The 23,503-nt window shown below is 36.6% G+C and overlaps 1 protein-coding gene across 1 annotated transcript in view; it reads left to right on the top strand.

Moving 5' to 3' along the window:
- Positions 1 to 23,178, top strand: part of ADGRA3 (adhesion G protein-coupled receptor A3) — a 54,367-nt gene extending 31,189 nt beyond the window's left edge. Inside the window, exons 9-19 of the mRNA XM_042812607.1 lie at positions 4,216 to 4,417; positions 7,371 to 7,520; positions 10,037 to 10,198; positions 10,428 to 10,631; positions 11,656 to 11,869; positions 12,024 to 12,232; positions 16,159 to 16,283; positions 16,834 to 16,957; positions 17,907 to 18,052; positions 20,914 to 21,009; positions 21,196 to 23,178. Coding sequence (XP_042668541.1) covers positions 4,216 to 4,417; positions 7,371 to 7,520; positions 10,037 to 10,198; positions 10,428 to 10,631; positions 11,656 to 11,869; positions 12,024 to 12,232; positions 16,159 to 16,283; positions 16,834 to 16,957; positions 17,907 to 18,052; positions 20,914 to 21,009; positions 21,196 to 22,438 — 2,875 coding nt within the window. The 3' untranslated portion in view covers positions 22,439 to 23,178. The remainder of the gene's footprint in view (positions 1 to 4,215; positions 4,418 to 7,370; positions 7,521 to 10,036; positions 10,199 to 10,427; positions 10,632 to 11,655; positions 11,870 to 12,023; positions 12,233 to 16,158; positions 16,284 to 16,833; positions 16,958 to 17,906; positions 18,053 to 20,913; positions 21,010 to 21,195) is intronic.
- Positions 23,179 to 23,503: the final 325 nt, after the last annotated feature.

Raw genomic sequence — 23,503 nt, 5'->3', positions numbered from 1 at the left:
GAGACTGGACTTGATCTCTAGAGGTCCCTTTAGCACCTACAATTCTGTGACCTTTAGAATCTACTACTTCCAGCCCTCCTATTATGGATAGGGTTGCTGCCTGCTAAATCAGGCTACCCAGGGCCCTATCCAGCCTTAACTCAAATGCTTCCAGGGATGGAGCATCCAAAGCTTCTCTGGGCAACCTGTTCCATTGCCTCATGACCTCTGAGTAAAGAATTTCTCCCCATCATCTAACTTAAATCTACCCTCCTTTGTTTAAAGCTATCCACTTTATCCTCTTGATATCTACTTATGTCATCACCGATGCGGAAACTTATTTAAAAAAAAAAAAATGATGTCGATAAAATTATTTTTGTAAAGAAGTGGTCTTTCAGCATCTTCATGACAGTGTTTCTGGAGAACTTGGCATGCTAGAAGTTGAGTTTTGGCTGTATTTGAGGTACTGGTAGGCCTATGTGTTGTCTAATAGCTGTTCCAGCTGTGTAATCAGTTGTCTTTTTTTTTTTTTTTTTTCCGGTTGTTTTTTCTTCATTCCCTGAGAGGTTTTTATATCCATAAGAGATAATTCATCCTTTAACTTGTATTTTCTCCCATATGTGCTATTGGACTATGCTTTGGTTTGTCCATACAGCAATTTCAGAGACTTTTCAGAGACTTGAGACGTGTTTACATGTTCTGGCTAACTTGCATTGTATTCTGTTTCCCATTCCTCACTTCCCACAGATCCATAATTTGTTCAGACTGTAATCAGTTAGCCAGACATGATCCAACAGTGTTATTTTTATTAGCTTGTGAGTGCCCACATAATGCTGTGCTAAGTTTGCTGCTGAGATTGCAGCACTTCAAAGTGATTTTTCTAAGGAAGATATTGTCCTTTCTGCTGCCTTTGCTTTTCTATAGGAGATAAAATACCACATAATTATGGAACCTATTGAAGAATAGAAATTACCAGTGTATAGTGAGTGTATTTTATATTTTTATTTATCTATATATATAGATTACGCACACATTATTTGAATTGGTTTACATTCTCTACAATGTCTGTACATCATAGAATGGCCTGAGTTCAGAAGGAGCTCAAAGGTCATCTAGTTTCAACTCCCCTGACACTGGCAGGATTGCCAACCACTGGACCAGGCTCCCCAGAGCCACTTCCAGCCTGGCCTTGAATGCTTCCAGAGATGGGGCATCCACAACCTTTCCAGGCATCCAGTTCCAGTGCGTCTCCACCCCTTGTGTGGAAAAACTTCCACCCTGATATCTGACCTAATCCTCCCCTGTCTCAATTTAAAAATGTTCCCCCTGTTCTGTCACTATCCACCCATGTAAGCAGTCATTAACATGTCATTCATTGCTGTTATTTTAAAACTGTGGTAATTGTTCTCTTCTTTTTCCTTTTAACATTGTCTATAGTGTCTAATTCTTGTGTTGGGTTTTTCTTCCACGTAGAGGTTGAATAGTGACACTTTAATTTCTTGGAGTGACTTCTGAGGTGCTGAATAGAAGTGTAGTGCATATTTGTTAGGCTTGATGAAGCTGTGCTTTAAGACTCGGTCATTAGCTTCCAGATACTCAGAAATTCAGATGATGGTCATAATAATCCGTGTCTTGTATATGGATATATCCGTATCTTTCCACATCTTGACTCAGTCATGCCATTGCAGTACAGAGAATTGCCTTCTTATGCTGAAGCTCTTAGAAAAGACACAAAAATTTAACTCTTTGTTTTCTCTTTTGGCTTATTGTCATAATTGTCTAGTTTCTTCCATTAGATTCCTTACTGACTTGAATTTTTTTGGTGATGCCATGACTCATGCATTCTGAGGATACCTGCAGCTTTCTTTCTATGTGTTGCTTGGGTTTTTTCTTTGTTTTGTTTTTCCAAAATGCCTCTTGACACTTTTCTTTCACTACTGAAGATATCTGAAATGACCTGTTGGAGTTTATTGGAAATTGATGGGAAATTCAGCTAGAGAGGACTTTTAGGATACCCCAAAAAGTTTTCACTTTTAGAGAAAACTGGGATAACTCCAATGTCTTCAGTATGAGAACTTTATTAACTGAATAAGAAAGGAAAATGGAACTGATCAGAGAGTTGTTCGGTTTCTGTGGTTTTTTTTTTTTTTTTTTTTTTGCTTAAATTTTACTTGCCTGGAACATTCATCAATGTGTTCATTTCAGACTCCAAACACAGAAATATGTATTACAAAATTAGGTGTTCTAGATGATAGAATTGATTAAATGGCTGTTTATTGAAATACAGTCTGTGTGTTTAAAAAACAAAACAAAAACTACAAATTTTAAATCACAAGTGTAGGCTAGCAATTTTTTTTCAGTTTTTGGAGACAACTGTGGTGTGTAAAAACAAATAGAAATTCTTAAGACTGGGAAAGAGGTATGTTAGTTCTTCAGGCTGCTGAAAGAGAGCTTGCATTAGCTTCTCTTGGTTATGGTACAAAAGGCCTGGGTTGATGAAGTGGATCTTTTGCTAGGTTTTAGTTAAGCCTAGTCTGTTAGGTTGTAAGAGTTGATATATTTAGCCTTCTTTATTGTGGGTACGTGTCATTTTTGCTTTGAATTTCAAGTATTAATGTTCTGAATTATGAAATACTGCTTATTTGCATCTTTCCAGGGAGAGAGCAGGAAGCATGGGCAGGCCGTGACTGGCATTCCTTGTTCTCAGCATTGCAGCATAATTCAGGCCTGGTTTCTTTGTATTATTATTGTTTCCTTTTGAAACAATTCTTCTTGAGTGATTAGTGCACTAAGATTGTACTGCAGTTTAATTTCCTGTATTTATTCTTACACTGACATAAATAAAAATAAGCATCTGCAGATAAAATATACAATAAAATTACAGAAGAAACATGGAGAATATTAAAGTTTCCTTAAAATACTTAGTTCTGTGTCATGTTAGTGAAAGGAGTCCTTTCCAAATTTCTTCATATTGTGAGTGCTTAATTCTCACGTGAATTTTTAACTGCTAGATGTTTGTCTGCAGTATCAGTCACTGGTTGTACTATTGCCACTGTTTCTTAATCACTTTGAATGCAGTCCTCTGCTGTTCATCTGCAGCTTAGCATTAGTCTCAGGACAAATAGAATGCTTGCAGGACTTGCTACTGTATATAACAAGTATTTAGATAGCATTAATGCATTTTTTTCATGAAGTAAGCTAGTTTTATTTAAAAAAAAAACAAAAAAAAAAACCACACACAACAACAACAAAAACCACTTGTAAACTGTTGTTACTAATTGGTAATTTACCCTTTCTATCAATGCAAGCTCTGGGACTAAAGGATAGAGCACAGTTCTACCAAAAAGAACTTGGGGATACTGGTGGGTGGCAAGCTGGACATGAGCCAGCAATGTGCCCTATGCTGCAACAAAAGCAGCATGGCCAGCAGGGTGAGGGACATAATCCCACACCCCTACTCTTTTCTGGTGAGGCCTGCCTAGAGTTCTACATCTGGATGTGGAGTCCTCAGTATAAGATAGGCCTGTTTGAGGAGGACCACAGAAATGATCCATGGGGTGGAATGTCTTCCCTGCAAATATGGGCTATGAGAACTGGGGCTGTTCAGCCTCGAGAAGAGGCGGCTTTGAGGAGACCTGATAGTGGCCTTTCAGTATCTAAAGGGGGGCTGTAAGAAAGAAGTGAACAGACACTTGATTCCTTGTGGTGTGACGGGGAAATGGTTTCAAACAAAAATAGAGGAGGTTTGAATTGAATATAAGAAAAAAGATTTATTACACTAAGAGCGGTGAGACACTTGCACTGGTTGCCCAGAAATGTGGTGGATTCCCTGTCCTTGGAGACGTTCAGAGTCAGGTTGGATGGGGCTCTGAGTAATGTGATCTAGCTGTAGATTTCCCTGTTCATTGCAGGGGAGTTGGACAAGGTGACATGTGAAGGTCCCCTCTAACTCAAATGATTGTGTGATTTAATGAGCACCTTTGTCACATCACCTGCAACCTCATGAAAGTATGAAAAAATATGCTAGCATTAGTACTCATTTTGTTAATAGTGCTCAAATATAAACAGCTTGAAAATACAGAAGGTGGGCCAAGGTGGCCCTTTAAATAGTTAAGCGATGCTTAATTTTGAGTGTCTGTTTCATGTTGTAGTGCATAATCCTTTTATTTACTTGTCATGTAAATTTCTTTCTCTTTTTATTTTATTTTATTTTATTTTGTGCTTTTGACTCCCCAGGTGGCCTAGAACGTTGGCAGGCATCACAGCATACCTACTGTGTACACGTTACTCTGCTGGCAGTGGGATATATCCTGGCAACTCGCAAGATGAGAGAAGAGCTTGGCGCAGATGTGACAGGGGAGGGTACTGGGCAGAAGAGGACTACTCTAGGTGCCAATATGCAAATGATGTGACCCGAGTTCTTTACATGTTCAATCAGGTAATCTGTGCATTTCTACAAAATCACAATTTTTGATGAAAATAGAAACTCTGAAGTCTGTCATTTCTTTTAAGTACGTAGCACTGGTGGTCTGGCTGAATTGTGATAAATGGGTATTTCCTGAGTATGATGGAACTTGTGGATTTATGTTGAGTGATCTATTTTGGCTGTCCTCAGATTAAATGTATCAGGAAATTTTTATTCTTATGTGTTTGTGTAAAGCATAAAGAGAATTGAATGGTACAAGTAATAAATGTATTTGTCAACTGGATGCCTTATCCTGCATATGTACTACAAGGAAACATTTTTATTTTTAACAGAGAAAAGCTTTTGTAATTATAATAGTATAAAGTGGACAAATTCTGCTCAGTTCTGGCACAGTACTCCCATAATTGTTTTTGTGGATAATGGGAGTTAACTAGGGATAGTAAGAATTAATGAGACTTTCCTAATCTGATAGAATTTATAAAGATTTTTTTTAGCATTTTTTAGATTTTTTTTTAGTTACGAAATATTTGCATTCCAAATTCCTTTTCAGACTTATCTCCAGTTTATGTACATCATTGCAAAACAGCATGTGTAAATGTTCCATGTATAGGCACTGCATTGTATAATACTCCATAAACCCTTGAGCCCTCTGGTTTGAGCTTGATGTTCTCCAGTGTGTCGTATCACCACCTGTGCAACAGATGGATGCAGGGATGTCTGAGAATGTTTTGTTACGATCTACACTGTAGAACATTGTTGCTGACTTGCTCCCTCTCTACTTACCACTGCACATTTAGTAGCTTTTACTTTCCCACTCTGGTCCAGAGGATCTGTGAACAGTGATGTGGGATATGGAGGAGGAGGAGAAAGGGAGAAAGCTGTATGTTGTGGCCCGGGGAGATTGTGAGGAAATGAGGGTCAGCTTCTTCACCCACCTAATGAGCAATAGAACTAGAGAGTGTGGTCTCCAGTTGGATATTAGGAAAAATTTCTTCTCTGAAAGAGTGTTGAAGTGCTGGAATAGGCTGCCCAGGGAGATGGTTGAGTCACCATCCCTGAGGGTGTTCAAGGAGCAATTAGATATTGTATTAAAAGGCACAGTTTAGTGAGGAAATACTGGTGGTAGGTGACAATTGGACTTGGATGATCTTGGAGGTCTTTTCCAGCCTTGGTGATTTGGTGATTCTGTGAACTATTTTGCAGTGTAGCTTCGCGTTCCTGGCGCTTGGAGGTGCAGCCTTTGGCTGTCACATGAAAATACCAGGATTGAAATGTGAAGTCATGGTGGTATTCTGTGTCCGGTTAGCAGGTGGGAGGTGTTGCCCCACTGGGGGACACAGCAAGATTCACTATATGCTTACTGAGAGCTTTAATGAAACTGGGTTGTGTTTTTTTTTAACCCTGGAAGTTTATCCAGCAGCACCTGTAGCAGGGCAGTGGTATAGACTGTGTATTACCACCCAAATTTGGAGCTGCAGTTTTTCTCAGGTTATAGAAGAATTTGCCAATTTAAAATAGGGGTATCAGAATGGTATTCTGGTTTCAGAAAAGCACAAGTATGATTTCCATGTGTGGAATTGGTAACTGTTTCTATTATCTGCTTTAAAAGTACAGGGACAGGTGTGTACTACAGTGAAACAGATTTCCATTTTTTTCCTCAAAGTGAGAAGAGTGCCATGTTTTGATTTCTGAGACTGATTTTTACTCATTAGAGCCTTCCTCATTTTATGTGTAGTAGGTTTGGCAGTCTTTTTAGCACAAAAGTTTATCACTTCACTGAGACATATTAAATGTTTTAATGATATTATAAGCATCATTAGAGTCTTTGAATACAAAGATAGTTGATGAGCTCTTTTGAACGTTAGAACTCTGCCGAGTAATTTAAATCAAATAGGGGCCTACATTTAAAATGGAAGAAAATCTAAGTTTATATTTCACTGTTAATGTTTTTCCTTTATTCGGATATAGTTCTAGGTGGAGAGAAATTCATGTTTTAAGTTCAAAGAAATTATAAAAAATACCTGAACTTGAAAGTTTTCATTGTTCAGTGTGTATTATGACTTCGAACTGTGAGTCACATATTTAAATTGTAAGTAGTGTTTTGGAAAAAAATAATCTTCCATTAATTGCATTCAAATCCATGTATATGGACTAAGACCTGCAGGGACTGATGCACAGCTATGCTTATGTGGCAGATTACAAATACAGTGGGACAGACTGAATGTACACCAAAAATTGGAGAGGCAAGATGCTTCTTGTTTGGATTATAATGGATAAACAGCAACTGAACATGAGCTGATAACATTTGCACAGCATTCTACTGTACTATATGAAATTTGCTGGTTTTGGTCCCTGCTAGCTCAGGTATTTTGGAGTTAGGTTTTGTTTAGTGGTAAAGAGTTTTTTAACCTGGTACTTATTTCAGAAGTTAAGCAATTGAGCTTTGTCACAGAAATAATCTGTTTTGGGTTTGTTTTTTTTTTTTTTTTTTGTGAAATTTCCATTATAAACACTTCTAGTAATTATAGAATCAAGAGAATGCAACAGCAGTGGTGTGTTAGAATTTTTTTTGGCTTTTCTTGCTATGAAACACCATGTTTTAGGAGTTTCACATTATTCAAGCTGTCATGCAAAACAGAATAAGCTTTTAACAGCACTGTCATTTTTGCTCTTCTTGGTTAAAAATAATAATAATAATAATAATAATAATAATCTCTCTCCTTTCTAAGACAATAAGACAAAATAAAATTTAAGGCCGCAAGTCTTGGTTCTTCAGCATGTTAGAGAATGTGTTGCTAACAGATAGGGTAGTAGTTCCTAGCTACTTAAACTGAACTCTCCTGTGATCCCTGTGGGGTTTGTTATTCTTTTTGGGAAAATGCTGGTTTGTGAATTGCTGAAGTGTTTTCCTTTGTCTTGTGCTTAAGCATTTTTAAAAAGTGAACATCGTTTCTTCTTTGTGTAGATGCCGCTCAACCTCACTAATGCGTTGGCGACAGCAAGACAGCTTTTGGCTTACACTGTTGAAGCAGCAAATTTTTCTGATAAGATGGATGTTATTTTTGTGGCTGAAATGATAGAGAAATTTGGAAGATTTGCAGAAAAGTACAAAGAGGTAACTGGATAACTTGCCATTGCATAAAAATAACCAGTGTCCTAAAGTATTCTGAGCAGTGAAGCCTTCTCAACAGTAGATGCAGGCACCGAGTTAGTGGTTTATCAGATTCTATCCCATTTTTTTGTTTGTTTAGTAGGTCTCTGAAGTTGCTGACCCATGGTCACAGACTTTGCATTCGCGCTGAGATCATCCAGCATTCATTGGACCTGTAATGTGAGTAACACCTCTGGTCAGCACTGGAGCAGGGAGATAGGTACAGTAAGTCTGTTTTTATTTAATATGGAGTGGGTCACGCAGGTTTTCATTGGTCTGTTCTTATCTAAAAAGATGAATAATGAAAGCCTCAGAGATCCTCTCAATAATGAATAAAACAAGACTTATGTTCTCCCCTCCCACCATGGTAGGATGTCTTTATTCAGTATTGAGCTGTATCTCTAAGGTTTTCAGAATTCCTACAGTTTGAAGAATAAGATAAGACATTAAAATAAAATCTTAGAGAACGCTCATTGTTGGGGAGAAAAGCGTGAGTGATGAAATAGTCCCACCGGTGGGCAGGAACTCTCTGTTTCACTGCTGAACAGAGGTTTAAATTGATCTCACTCTACAGTGCATGTTGGGCAGTTGTTGATTACAATGCCTTGCACAAAAAAAAAAACAGCCAAATTTTCCTCTTCACCCCTCAGAAAACCATAAATGCTGGCTGTAAATTCTTCATAGAACTCCTTGGAGAATTTTCAGTCTACAATTCATTTTTACAATCATAGCTTGCGATTTTTTGGTACATCTTGCAATTATACAAGCAGTTCATTAAATAGCTGATATTTGTATTCAGCTGAAAGCATTTTAGAATGCTGTGCCATTAGTTACATTATAAGGATGCTCTCTTCTACAGACAATAAATCACAGCTGAGAGCTTCACAATCTGGCGTGTTTGAAGGTAATAAATGATATGGAGAAGAAAAAGTTAAATTTTTTTGTAATTTCACACATATCCTTGATGTTCTTTTATCTTAACTGGTTTGATTTTATATCAACCTTGTTTTAATTTGTGGAAAGGATGTGAGTGCAATTTCATTTAATACTCTACTAGTTAGGAAGGCTGACATCTTTCTTGTTAGTGTCTGCAGAACTCTTTTTAACTGTGGATATGATTTTGTGGTCACTTCAGTTTGCATTACAGTGGGCTATTCTGAAATATAAATACTGTAAATGGTAAAATGTTTCTTTTTTTTTTTTTTTTCATGTGAAAAGAAGAAGCTGAAAACACTCAGAATGTTTTCAGTAGATTGTCATAAATTAGATTGCAGTTTGAAAAACTTGCACATACCTTAAAGTGAAAGAATAATACACAGTATTTGTAACAGGAGTCCTATGGTTTCAGGATCTTAACACTGATAATGTGTTGTAAAAACACCATCTGTAGATGTATAGGGCATGGTACCTATTTTAAAATAATAACGAGCATCTTCATTAAGTTAGACCTATTCTTGAGAATTCAACAAAAAGTGCTTCAGCCTGTAGATTTTGCACAATGCTGTTTGATAGTTTTTGAGTTTTTAATGTCTATAGGTTCTGTTCCTAAAAAATCAGTTCCTAAAACAGTGAATATTTTTATATTAGCATTTTTGCCCTTACTTTAAAAGGTTTTTAAAAATGAGAACAATCTGTTATGTTCTAACCTTGCTAGCAATGTTCTTAAAAGTACAAAGGGTAATTAAAAAAAAAAAAAAAAAAAAAATTCCAGATGTGAGGGAGATCTTTTCTGTACGTAACCTTGTATTCTTTATGTAGAAAATTCGTCACAAAGTTTAGTCTCTGAAAATGGCTTTTCATTCAATTCAGAGTACATGCATTTTCACTTCTGGTGCAGCATTTGCCGCTTCCTAAAATGCTGCGAAAAATCCAGTGTAGATGCTTGATAGTTGTTTTGTACATAAAGGAATTCAGTTTGTTGGTTTGTATTTCGTCATACATAAGACCAGGTAAGATATGTGAGCAACAACTTCATAACAGTGTAACTAGCGGCTTTGAAATCAACTCTGTACCTGTGGTTACTTGCCATCATTCGTGAATAGCTTGTGACCTAACACTGACGGTGTAAAACTAATGATATGCAAGGAAGGAATCAAAGAAAGGCATAGCCAAAGGAAGAGGAGTGGAAGGATTGTGTGCAAGTTCTTCCTGTATTACGCTGTTCCTTTTTTTTCTACCCAATGTGTAAACTATACCATAGCCGATTTATGGTTGTTTTTATTTTAGGTTTCAATTTGATTGTAAATTGTTTTTTTTAAACAATTAGCAGAGTAGAATGTGGAGTATTATACCTTTGAATCTTAATAAAATACCTGCATTTTTCATGTTTTTATTCTGTAAGTGCACGGTAAATATGCAAATTGCATTGGTGTGATATTTGAGTGTTGATGTTGAGAAGTAGTATTGCATATTCTGGTGATTATTCTCCTTGATGTACGTTATTGAAAATGCAAAATAACCATATTTCTTTTCCCTGTTAGCTTGGCGATGTGATGGTGGATATAGCAAGTAACATTATGTTAGCTGATGAACGTGTTCTGTGGATGGCACAAAGGGAATCCAAGGCTTGCACTAGAATTGTACAGTGTCTGCAAAAAATTGCTATGTATCGGCTTGCAAATGGAGCTCAAGTTTATTCTACTGTAAGTATGGATTTGTTTAGAAAATGTTTTGCTGATTATTTTTCCTTGTTTAATAGAACTTGACGTTAGAAATATTCTGAGTTCCCTACCAGATACATAGGAATAGGATTGCTTTTTGGTTGTTTTTTTCTTGCATACTGTTACAGTTGAGAATCTCTTACAGGTTATTTGTTATTCTTCCTGTAATGTATATGTTTTTATTAAATTTTTGTTGCTGTTGTTTTTACAGTATTCTCCAAATATTGCTCTTGAGGCTTACGTAATAAAGGCTGCTGGGTTCACTGGGATGACGTGCACCGTATTTCAGAAAGTGGCTACATCAGACCGTACAGGACTCAGTGATTATGGCAGAAGAGATCCAGATGGAAATCTAGATAAGCAACTAAGTTTTAAGTGCAATGTTTCAAATACGCTGTCAAGTCTGGCTTTAAAGGTTGGATATTCATTGTTTATCCCACTGTTATCTTTGTAATGATATAATAAATATGAATCACTTGGAAAGCAATTTCTAATATTAAAGTAGCATTCTTATGTAATCCAGAATGACTGTGACAAAGGATAATTAAAATGAGAAGGAGTAATGTAGCTTGATTTTGGAATAATTTCTTAACGGACGCACTTCTTAATGAATAGGTGTGGTTTTCCTTTTTAAAACATGTTAAGTGGAAAGATTCTGTGTTTCAAAAGTAGGGAAACTGAAATTCTCCCTAGGTCATAGTAGTTATTGCCTCTTATTTTGCTGTATTTTCTCCTTCATTACATATTAAATTACATATCAATCAACATACAGTGTTAATTCAACTAGAAAATGGTACATGTGCATGGACTTCAAAGGGTCACGTTATTAGTATGTGTATTTTAGGCATGTGTATTCATTTTAGGTGTGTACGTGCCCACACAAGTGCACATCTGTGTATCACAATGATAGAATGGCTTGCACACTAATTTGCTTTTACACTTAATGGGCTTGAACATCACTGCAGGATCCGTGTATAAAATAATGGTGTAATTCTGTACAATTTACAGGCATGCTCCCTTACCGTAGTTTATGTACAGTGTAACAAAGCCTTATTGGGTAGAGTGCTTCATTTTCTATGACAGTGATGTGCAGTTACAGGAAATTGTGCTTTGCTGTATGTATATGTTCTCACCTGGCCTTGGTTACTGCTTCCAGTTGCCAGAAGTATGGAAATTGTTGTAACAAGTTGCTGATTTCCATTTTAGCTTTACCGGCTGCAACAATTAAGGCAATTACAGAGTCTTAGCACTTCTCCTTCCTTTTTAAGAAAGGGATAAGACTTTTAATAGATTCGGGCCTTCTACTGTGGATTATTTGGAAGTGCTGTCAAATGAATTTGTTGCAGTGCTTTCATTTCTGACAGTGTTCAGGTGGAGGAGTTGTTTGTAAAGAAAATTTCACTTTGTCTTTAAAACTTTTACAATCTCTTTATTTCTAGAATACAATCATAGAGGCTTCTATCCAGCTGCCAGCTTCTCTTTTCACCCAGAAGCAAAAAAGAGAAATCAGACCAGCAGATGAGTCTGTCTACAAGCTTCAGCTTATTGCATTTCGCAATGGAAAGCTTTTTCCAGCAACAGGAAATTCAACAAACCTTGCTGATGATGGGAAACGTCGTACAGTTGTGACACCAGTCATTCTCACCAAGATAGGTTTGTTTTTTATATTATTACATTTTTATGATCTTTGAGACACTTTTAATGACTTATTTACATCAAGTTTGTGCGTGTCTAAAAAATGAGAGTTTTTTTTTTAGCACTTGGCCAGCTGAGAAATTTATGTGCAACTGCGTTTATTTTGTCATAGACGGTTTGAACCCAACCAGTCACCATGTTCCTATAAATGTGACACTAAGGCGTATTGCACATGGAGCAGATGCTGTTGCAGCTCAGTGGGACTTTGATCTACTGAATGGACAAGGAGGGTGGAAGTCTGATGGCTGTCGCATTCTTCTGTCTGATGAAAACATTACTACCATTCAGTGCTACTCCCTCAGCAACTATGCAGTTTTAATGGTATGATACTTAACATTACATATTCTTTCTGGAACTTAAAAGTATTGGAACCACAACTGTTCTTTGTTCTTGCATTAAAGTAAGCATTCCCTTGTTCCTTTATTAAGAAAACAAGGCAAAGAAATCTTCAGTTCTGTAAATATAAGTTTTCATTCAAGGTGAGGTTTAAGAAAAATGTCGAAGTGGGATTAATTGCTGAGTATTTGAAATAAAAATAACTTTTAGGCAGAAAGTACTATACTATAGGAAAGAAATCATGCTAATGAGCTTTAATCATATGTGCTTTTATGAACTTTAATAATGACAGCTCAAAATAAAGAACAAGTAATATTGGAAAAGTTGTTATTGTCTGCTGGATAAAATTTATTAACATTATTGATGCTTCCCAGGTTGTTGGGTTGGCTTTTTGTGTGTTTTTTTGTTGTTTTTTAGTCCATAATTTGTAGCTGTTTTGTTACAAATAAGCTACTCGCTTCCTAATATGTAGGTCCATTGCCAAAAGAAATTAGTTGAAAAGTTGAACAAATAAATAATTACTATCTAAAATAAAACATTTTAAATGTTGTTTAAAACAGCATTATCTCAACTTTAATAGGTAACAAGTTCTAAAATATAATGGTAGCTGCATAAAAAGGGAGAGAGGTGCCTTCATTCCCTGCTGTTCACTTAGGAAGTAGGATTTCTTCTTTGTTCCCAGAGCTCTTCAGTTTGGAATTTGGCCTGGGAAGCTTCCAGTTTATGGCCAGCGGCTGTTGACCTGCTCTGTCATCAGTGTGTATAAGATGTGATGCCATAAAAGTGGTAAACTAGTAAGAAACAGGGTGAAATTGTAAAAACTTTACAAAAGCATTATGCTAACTTGCTGAATTTGTTGTCTTTAGAACTGAATTAAACTTCATCTGTAGGTATAGTATACATTCAGAGAGAAGTTCTGCTTAAAGTTGGTCATGTTTCTGCCATCTGGAGGAAGAAAAATGAAGGACATACTTAATCTGCAGCTGTAAATGACTTTCTAAATTTATATATGGCACAATTGCATCAGTATCTACGTATATTGTGAGACATGTAGAAAACTGCTGACAATCAGAAGTCAAAAAAGAGTATGAGGCAGCTTTCATCCTTCTCTGCTAATGTCTGTCGTTGTGTGTGCTCAGAACTCCTTAAATATTATGTAATGTTCAAAGCATTAGACAGAGATGAGAGGAGAGGATAGGTGAAAGAAGGAAGACCAAATCTTATTTGTTAAGCTGTTCCTTGCACATAGTTTAAAATACTGCAGAACCTCTGGTTCTCTAAGTAGCTGCTGAAGATGGTTTTCATAATGCCTGTGTATTATTTAACTGAAAACTTAAAAAGGCCACAATAGCCTATTTTCTTAATAGACTCTCATAGTGGTACATAAGCCTGGATTCAGATCAGTGGCTTATAAGAAGTTTTTGGATTTTTGTTTTAGAAGTTTGGCTTTTAATTCTAGAGCTATCATTAACAAATACATCAAATACATAAACAGGAGTGGCAGCCAGGGGTCTGAAAGCAGTATTCATCATCTTGGCTGCATGACTTCTGGCTAATAACCTGAGTTATTTAATTATTTATTCTTCTATACCTATTTAAAATAAAAGCAGATGTACTTGTATATCTGTATACGTTTCAGAACATAATGTAAATTCCTTTCTGATAAGGGAGCTGTATTTGAGTGCCTGGTTTTTTAATCTGGTGATCTAGAAAGATAGAGCTATAGAAATCTGTATGTGTTTTGAAATTATTTGAACTACTGCTTAATAATGGAACAGATAACTAGGAGACTCATCAGAACTCTTAGTGTGTAAGTATATATATACTTCTCATCCTGCAGTGGAGAGGAAAGTAAAAGCAGTGCTTCTGGAGAAGAAACCCACTGCTGCTAGGCTGTAAACACCCTAGCGTTCTTAATGTCATCTCTTCTGTTGTTTTATTGACATTTTATAAACAAATTTTTATTTATGATCAGTTTAGCTCAGAAATAACATTTGCTTCCTCACTCCTTTTTAGTAGATATGATGAAAAATTGACAGTGCGGTCAGAGTTGCATTGATGTAGTGGGCATTGGGTCCAGCTGAATTTTCTCAAACACTTTAGAAATTCATTTTAAATTTTGTGATTTTGTAGCTTTTGCTCTCTACACTTATAATAAATGGTAGGTGGCATCATGCTACCTGCCACCAGCTTGGAAGCAGTGACTGGAGTTCTCTTAAGGTTTTTGTTCTCAATTGTGTAACAGTACCTTCGCTCATACTTGTCACTGTAGTGTGGTCCTAAGGATCTCCAGGTGAATAAAAAAAACAAATGGAAAAAAAAAAAATATATATATATATAAAAATCAAACAGCAGTTTGATCAAATTTGTATCGAGGTTGGTGAGTTACTTAGCAATAACAAATTTATATTCTGATGAAAGAATTGAAGGAGTAGTGAATATACTGCTAACTCTAATTTAATTGTAATTAATTTAATGGTAATTGTTGATTCAAGAACTCTTCTCCTGTCCATGAAATCAGATTACTCATCTAAACCTTAAAAATAGAATGTATATCACTGTGATTTTTCTCCAAAGCAAGCTGAAGCTTCTTCCTAATGTTCTCTCTTTTTTGTGAAGGCTGAATTTGTTATCCTTTCCTCAGCAGGCATTTGAAATTTGCACAACTCTTGAAGTTTGAGTGACTCGCCATTTGTAGCTAGAAGATATGTTTCTATGTATGGTCTATTCCAGAAAGGAAAAAATAGACATGTTTGCCTAATACCAGTGAAAAAGCAGTTCATTCTGTGTCAGAAGACACTGAAGCATTTTTCAAAGTTGTTACCATTAGGGAAACAATCCTAGTAAATTGTTTCAACTTGAGCTGAAACGTACCTTCTACATAGAATTTTATTTTTTAGCTTCATAATAAGAAACCATTGCCTCTCAGTCTTCTCTGTTCAGCTCCAGAAAGTTCGTCATCTTCGTACTATCCCAGTCGATAGCTCCATATAATGATGAGATTTCTTACTAGAATAACTAGTCCAATATAATAATATTGATTTTTTTGACCCATCTTTCTTCTCAGAGATCCAGCCTTTTCAGCCTCCATTGTATGCTTCACCTGTTGCACCATCCTGTGTGTGTCTGTCTTGTGCTAGGAGGCTTCCAGCTGAGTACAGTTCTGCACAGGTGGCTGCAGAGGGGAATGGCTTCTATTTATCTGTGTGTCATTTTCACTGGTACAGTGAAGTGTGGCCTTGGGCTGTAGTGTATGCTGCTGACTTGTTTTCAAGTTCTGTCTACCAGCACCCCCAGGTTCTTCTTTCCTTGCTTTCTATTCAGTCCAGCACCTAGCCCATACTGTTGCATTCATGGGAGTTATTTCATCCCAGATGCAGAACATTCAGCTATTCCTTTGATGAAGTTCATGACATTTCCCAGCCCGCTTCTCTCTGTCCTTAATATCCTCCAGCCTGCTGATCTGCTCCCCCACTTCAGCATCATCTGCAAACTTGCTCAGGGTGGTTTCTCTTAAGTTGTCCAAGTTATTGTAGATGCTAATCTTCACTGGAACACAGTGTTATTCTACACACTATACAAACTTAGATACATTTTAAAAATAATAAAATTGCTTTTGTCAGAACCGCTAACTTGTCTCTGTATTCCTACATACATGACATTTAAGCGTGCTTTAAAATATGACTGTGTTTATAACATTCAGCCAGAACAGGAGGTATTTGTGAGCTACCTTAACTAACTGGGGGAGACAGTGGGGACATAGCATTTTATCTGTAGGGCTCCTGTTAATTCTCTGTGTGTGTGTGTGTGTGTGTGTGTGTGTATATATATATATATATTTTTTTTTTTCCCCTCTGTCATTGCTACAGAATAAGGAGATGGACTAACGTTACTTCTGGTTTTGTTGTCAGGACTTGACAGAAGCTGAATTATATACACAGCCAGCTGATCTTTTGCATCCAGTAATTTATGCCACTGCAATGGTTTTGCTAATGTGCCTCTTGATGATCATAGTCAGCTATGTATACCATCACAGGTATGAATAAAATTAAAGACTAAACTGCTTTCTTAGTGCTTACAACAACCTTTTCTTTCTGTTTTGAACATGACATAGTGATCTGTATCCATATTTTCCTATAAAATTTGTTGATGCAAACAAACTGTTAAGGAAGTAGCTATTTCATCTATTCTTTTTGGTGTGATAATCTGTGTCTTGTAACTTAGGGTTTCTTTAATCATTCTCTTTTCTTTTGTGGTGATGGAAATGACCACTCTCAAAAACGACAGAGAAATTAAATAATGTTCTACTTTTTACATTTGTGTTGACATGAAAGCTTGGATCCTGACATTTTTTTGATTCAAGGCCAAAATAGTTTTATTAAACTGGTTAATAGGAGGGCGTGTTAATTTCTTGTAATGAAGTCCAGAGCTTGTTTGATTGCAAAATGCATGGTAGTCAAACAGTCATTAACAGTAATTACATCTCATTTAACATGACTGTATATTTCGTTTCTGAAAGATGATAATGCAGCTGTGCTCTATGTTTTTATGTTGTCTAACTTTTTTTTTTTTTTTTAAATTTTAAGTCTGATCAGGATCAGTGTGAAAAGCTGGCATATGCTGGTTAACCTGAGTTTTCACATTTTCCTGACGTGTGTGATGTTCATTGGAGGTGTAACTCAGACCAGGAATGCCAGCATTTGCCAAGCAGTAAGTAAACACAGAAGCAAAAGAAAATAAGTTGAAATTATTTCCAGAAAATAATGTTAAGATTTTAACTCTCCCATTATTTTGCTAGGGAAAGTGAAACTTTAAATATGAAAACTTAGTATTTTGAGGTTTATTTGTTATAGCAGTGAACATTTTGGAATTGTGCTTAATGTCTTTTGAAAAAGTCAGGTACATTTAATACCACTATATTCATATACACCCCTTTGCCTCCTACAGAACAGCAGTACTGTATAGGCATTTTCATCAGAATGCTAAATTTAGGCGAAGAATCACATTTTTCTACCTTAAAGATAAGAATCTGTTATTTGAAAACTGGAAAAATACTTCATAAGAGCAGCAGATCTTTTTAGCCAGAAATACTTTCACAGTGGTTGTTTTACCTTATCTTTTATTTTCGAGACTTACAGCTCTCTATAACAGTTCTGTAATAAGTATGTGACATTTACAGACCATATAAAAACTGCTTTCTGCAAATAGAAACATAATTATTTTTAGTGCCTCAGGATAACTTAAAAGGAGGAAATGAGAAGTGTTTGAAGTGAAATACCTGTGCTTTCTCTAAACAAACAGCTTTTATCAGGTCTTCTCTTTTGTGATGATTGTTCTTCTGAGATTGAGCCATCTATCATTCAGTTGCCATGTTTCAGTTACGCAGTTGCTTCTTTGGAACAATGTCAGTGGAAATTTTTTGAAGTGTTTTCTTTTCCTCCAGTGACTCCTAAGAGTTTCTAATCCTTTACTGTAATGTTCCCTAGTGCTTTTGTTTGAATTTGCAATTATTAGATTGAGGGTTGAAAACATTGTAGCAAATTGTCTTTTCTTGAACTGAAATTTTGGAAATTCAAGTTTTATGCCAATCATACAGTAAATGGTAATTTTGTAGCTTGGTAAGCTATAAATGCTTAGGGGTTTATTTTTATTTTTTAAGGTTGGGATAATTCTCCATTATTCCACTCTTGCAACAGTACTGTGGCTGGGAGTGACATCTCGTAATATTTACAAGCAAGTAACCAAAAAAGCAAAAAGATGTCAAGATACTGATGAGCCACCACCTCCACCCAGACCAATGCTGAGGTGAGCCTGTTGTTTGAACAATGCCAGATCACCATGCTCATGTTCTGACTGGAAATTGTAAAATCAATAGCATTTTTTTCCAAGTGCCATTCAAGCCTCTTCCAGACTGCTCTGTTTCCAAGAGTTGGTAGTGAGGATGAGGTGAAGGATGCTTGATCTTATGTTACTGTTTCAGCAGTGCATCTGAGGTTTTGACTATGGCTTTAGGTTGGAACACTTTCCTTTAAATTGTCATAGGGAAATGACTGGGGAGAACTGTTACCAGAAAATTAACAAAGACTTGCATTTAAGTATAGTTTAATACATTTTTCCAAAAATGTCATTATCAAATAAAAGTAGTGTTCTTTGTAAAGTGTTCCTCTTTGGAATATTTGTTTCTGAAATCTCTGAAATGGGGCAAACGTTTAATTTGTAAAATTCCCCCTATGAAGTACTTCTAATAGTAAACATGAATGTAACTTATACACATAGCTCACTGAGTCTCCAGATATTAATTAAAAACTGCTAAGCTCGAATTCTCCACAAGGTGGCAGACATTGATTAACTTTGATTAGTTACACAGGCAAGGGTTTAGAAAGCTTAGTTTTGAAATACAGAAGCATGAACCATTTTTCTAAGTATCAGCTAAAATGTGCAGTACAATGTACAAACATATAGAATTACAGTGTATGTGAGCCAGAAGGTTAGTATTGCTACCACTGAGCATTCCCATTGCGTTATTTAATTTTGTCCATTATATTAAGAAGAAGAATCTGTTCCATTTATTGTAGGGTATCATGTGTGCCTTCCAGTGCAATATTGAATGGGCATTTTAACATCTGTTGCAATTTTTTTTCCCCATCCGCTATTACTATATGTCATTCTTTCTCTGGAAAATTTTCTAGTAAAATTACCAGCCTCACAGACGTAGCTCTATGTAAACACAAACATACACCTCTTCAGATTTGGACCCTCATCAGTAGCTCTGGAGAGAAGTACAAGAACAGGGAGAACATACATTATGTATTCTCAGATTGTTGTCTGCAGATCAGGATTTCCTGAGTCAATGTGTGATATTTTTGCTCAGCAGCTGTGGAAGAATTTTTCTTCACTCAATTGCCTATTATATTTGTGCTCAAAAAAAGCCTCCCCAGTTGTAGCAGAGGGCAGGGACTTCTGAGCAGGAGTTTCTTGTTTGTATGGAACCAGTCATTGGTGATTTTCAGTCTTCCTGTTTCTTGAGTGGAAAGAGGCAAAACAACCAATTCAGAATTTGTCTTCGTGCTACTTAGATTCTTCTTCTCACCTGCCTTTTCAGGTTAACAAAGGATATTTTAAAGTGGACAAATTAAAACCCCAGTAGATGTATATGATAAATGAGAAGAAAACTGTATATCCATATGCAAATTATTCTGCTTTGCATTCTTTGTGTTTACAAAAAGTTCACTTTGCAGTTGGTAGGTAGACAGTATGCATACACAATGATCTTCAGTTCCTGGGGGTACCTTTTGAGAAATGGATTTTGTATCCATTAATCATCCTTCCCACTAGCACAGATAAGCTTTGTTTTGTGTTTTGTTCATTGCATGTAAGATATTATTGTTGATGATGACCTCTGTTCTTTGTGTTAGTGCATGCAGCTTTGTCACAGGTCATAAACAATATAAAAAAGATTTCTGAAATCAATTCAGTGTGGGTTTTTTTGGGTAGAGGGTAGAGAGGAGTTCAAGGCTGATTGTAAATAAACATGATCCTTCAGTACAGCAGACTGAACTACAATCTGCAAACAATCCATGTTACTTCACTACCCCACTAATAATAGCTTGTCTTGTGTAGAACCAAGTTAAACTGGCTGTTTGAATAGTGGTAGACGTTTGAGGCAGTGATTTAGTAATTTGTAATGATAGATAAGTGGAGTAAGGTCTGCCACAACCATCTGTTTTGTCTGTCTTCCTCCTGTTAACTGTATTGTGACAGTTTATAAACAAGTGACAAAACATGATCCTTCTTGGCCTGGGCAATTGAGTAATATATTTAGTCTACCTGGACCTCCAAGGAAGACTTCAGTTCATTTTAGACTGTTTTGTTTTATGTTAAGACAAAATAGTTTGTAATGCAATGGGCAAATTCAAGACTGCAGGAATGAATATTTGTTGTTGACAAAACAAACTATGTACTATTACAAACCATGTAACTACCCATGTATATACCACAAAAATAGTTTTCAGTGCATGTTGATCTGAATTTGATCTGAGTTTTGACAGGATTAACATAAAGTGCTGTTCTTAGTGGCATTGATTGGAATGATTGTTTGCAGTTATTGATCTGCCACTAACTAATTCAAGATGAATTCATGACAACTGGAATTAAAAGTTAAAGCTAGATCCTCTAACATTATATGCCCTCATTTGTAGGAAAGCGTGCATTTTGCATTAACACTGCCAGAGGGAAGCAGGAGATGTATACTACAACTTCAGTCCTTTTAAAACAAAACGAATGGCCGGTTCATGTGGCTGATCTTCAGAAAAGTATCCATATTAAACAAATTCATCTTAATTCATTTTCAAGAACTATTTCCTTCTAAGTGTATATATTCTTTTGTAGTAATTTATAACTTCTGACTGCCAGCTATTGCATCTCCCTTCTAACTTTATGTACCTTGAATGCTTAGTGCCTCAGAGGGAAGTTAGAAGTTGAAGGAGGAGTGGATTTACATTGGGAGAGAAAAACTGTGGTGTAGAAGAGTTTAAAAAAAAAAAAAAAAAAAAAGTTTTGCTGGAGCACAAACACAACTCCTGGAAAGCTCTTTCTCTTTTCCTCTAGGGTTACTGAATAAAATATTGCCTTTAAACAATCACTGATATATTAGTTTTACTTTTTAGGTTCTACCTTATTGGTGGAGGAATCCCTGTCATAGTTTGTGGAATAACAGCAGCAGCAAACATCCGAAATTATGGCAGCAGACCTAATGCACCTTAGTAAGTACCATATAACTGACAGTTCTGTTACAAGCTTTCAGTCGTGCTTTTCTGTATATTCCTTGCGATTTGAATGCTTCAGAAAATGTAATGCAGCCAAGGTACCATTTTGAACCAATGGAAGTATAAGACACTTAGGAAAACGTGTTTGTCTTGACTTTGTGTTCATTTTTTTTTTTTTTCCAGTTGCTGGATGGCTTGGGAACCTAGCTTAGGAGCATTTTATGGACCAGCTAGCTTTATAATTTTCATAAACTGCATGTATTTTCTCAGCATATTCATACAACTAAAACGGCACCCTGAACGTAAATATGAGCTTAAGGAACCAGCTGAGGAACAGCAGCGTCTGGCTACCAACGAACACGGGGAACTGACTCATCAAGATTCCTTGTCAGTGTCATTAGTGTCCACATCTGCATTAGAGAATGAGCACAGCTTTCAAGCACAGCTTATGGGAGTGAGCCTTACTTTGCTGTTGTACATTGCTCTGTGGATTTTTGGAGCTCTGTCCGTTTCCCTGTATTATCCTATGGACCTGATTTTTAGCTGTTTTTTTGGGGCAACTTGTTTAAGCCTCAGCGCCTTTCTTATGGTGCATCACTGTGTTAACAGGGAAGATGTCAGGCATGCATGGATAACAACTTGCTGCCCTGGAAGGAGTACATATTCTGTGCAAGTGAATGTTCAGCCATCCAGTTCCAGTGGAACCAACGGGGAGACCCCAAAGTGCACCAACAGTAGTGCAGAATCTTCATGCACAAATAAAAGTGCGTCAAGCCTAAAAAATTCTTCTCAAGGCTGTAAACTAACTAATTTACAAGCTGCGGCAGCTCAGTGCCACTCTACTTCTCTACCATTAAACACAGGGCCTCAGCTTGATAACAGTCTCACTGAACATTCGGTGGATAACGATATCAAAATGCACGTAGCTCCATTAGAGGTACAGTTTCGGACAAATGGGCACCCAAGTCGGCATCACAAGAACAGAAGCAAGGGGCACCGTGCTAGCAGGCTTGCAGTATTGAGGGAATATGCGTACGATGTTCCTACAAGTGTTGAAGGAAGTGTGCAAAATGGTGTACCTAAAAGCCGACCAAGCAACAGTGAAGGACATTCAAGGAGCAGGAGAGCCTATTTGGCGTACCGGGAACGTCAGTATAACCAGTCCCAACAAGATAGCAGTGATGCTTGCAGTACGCTTCCAAAAAGCAGCAGAAATACTGAAAAAACAATAGCTGCCAACAACAAAAAAGATATACTGAGGAAACCGATAGTGGTTGAACTTGAAAACCAGCAAAAATCTTATGGCCTAAATTTAGCCATTCAGAACGGACCTCTTAAAAGCAGTGGCCAGGATGGACCCTTGCTCACTGCAGACAGTACTGGTAATATTAGAACTGGGTTATGGAAACATGAGACTACTGTGTAGCGTTATCGTTCAGTGGACAAATCCATATGAACTGTGATTACACATTCCTTAAAGCTATTAAACGCTTCTAAAGACTGTTTACAAATTGTAGGTACTGTATGCAGGGATGGAACAGAGATAATCTGCCAAGCAAAAGATTGTATGCATTATTATCTTTATTCTTCCTACAAGGATGAACTTTTGATGTTTTGTGATTTGTGTTTTGTGATTTTTTTTTTTTTTTTTTTTTTTTTTTTAAATTTCTTTTGAAGCATCAATCTCCACAGAACTGTAGAATCACCAAACTGTCAGGGTTGGTAGGGACCTCTGGAGATCAGCAAGTCTAGCCCACTGCTATAGCAGGTTCCCTACAGTAGGTTACAAGTAGGTTAGAGGAACAGTTTCTTCCGTGTGAAACTAAGTTATTCCCACGTATCTAGGGAAGCAATATATTTCCACTTCTCTTAGCAGATGGATGTGAAAGATGTCTAATAAAAAAATGAATTTGACTAGTGCCTACAGTACAGATAGGGTATTTAGGATGGAAAAGAGTGACAGGGAAAAGGAATGAAAACACCACAGGCTTCAAATATAAAAGATATAAAGCCTTTTAAATTAGGTTCAGAAAACTTTAATTGTTGTTACATATGTATTTTTCCAAAGTGATGACTTTTGCATGTACTTTGTATGCAGTAGGAGTCTGATGCATTAAAAAAAAATCAGTACAGGCACAAAGAGAAACAGAATGGATAAAAGTCTTCAAGTTTGCTTAACAAACTAACTCTATTTAATTAAATTCTGACACATCCATATCAAACGCTTATAATCCTCATTCTGTTTGTAATAAAAGAATAGCTGATGAACTAAAAGGGTCAAATTTGCTCCATTAGCAGTAGAAAAGGTTTCTCCAGACTGGGCCAAATTAGCACAGCAATCACTGCTTTGGATAGAGTGCTGATGTCTTCTGTCTCTGTATCCTCTTATCAGTGACTCGATTATTACTGCATTTTTCAGCCTTTGCCTTCCTTCCTCTTTCTTTTGCCTCTCCTGCATTGCAGGAGAGAAGCCTTTTCTTCATCCCTTCTC

Source organism: Centrocercus urophasianus, unplaced genomic scaffold (assembly GCF_019232065.1).
Source record: "Centrocercus urophasianus isolate 14NV4802_14NV808 unplaced genomic scaffold, USGS_Curo_1.0 seq_13, whole genome shotgun sequence".
Taxonomy (NCBI): domain Eukaryota; kingdom Metazoa; phylum Chordata; class Aves; order Galliformes; family Phasianidae; genus Centrocercus; species Centrocercus urophasianus.
Note: the sequence above shows the minus strand (reverse complement) of the source record. Positions and strands in the feature narration are given on the sequence as shown.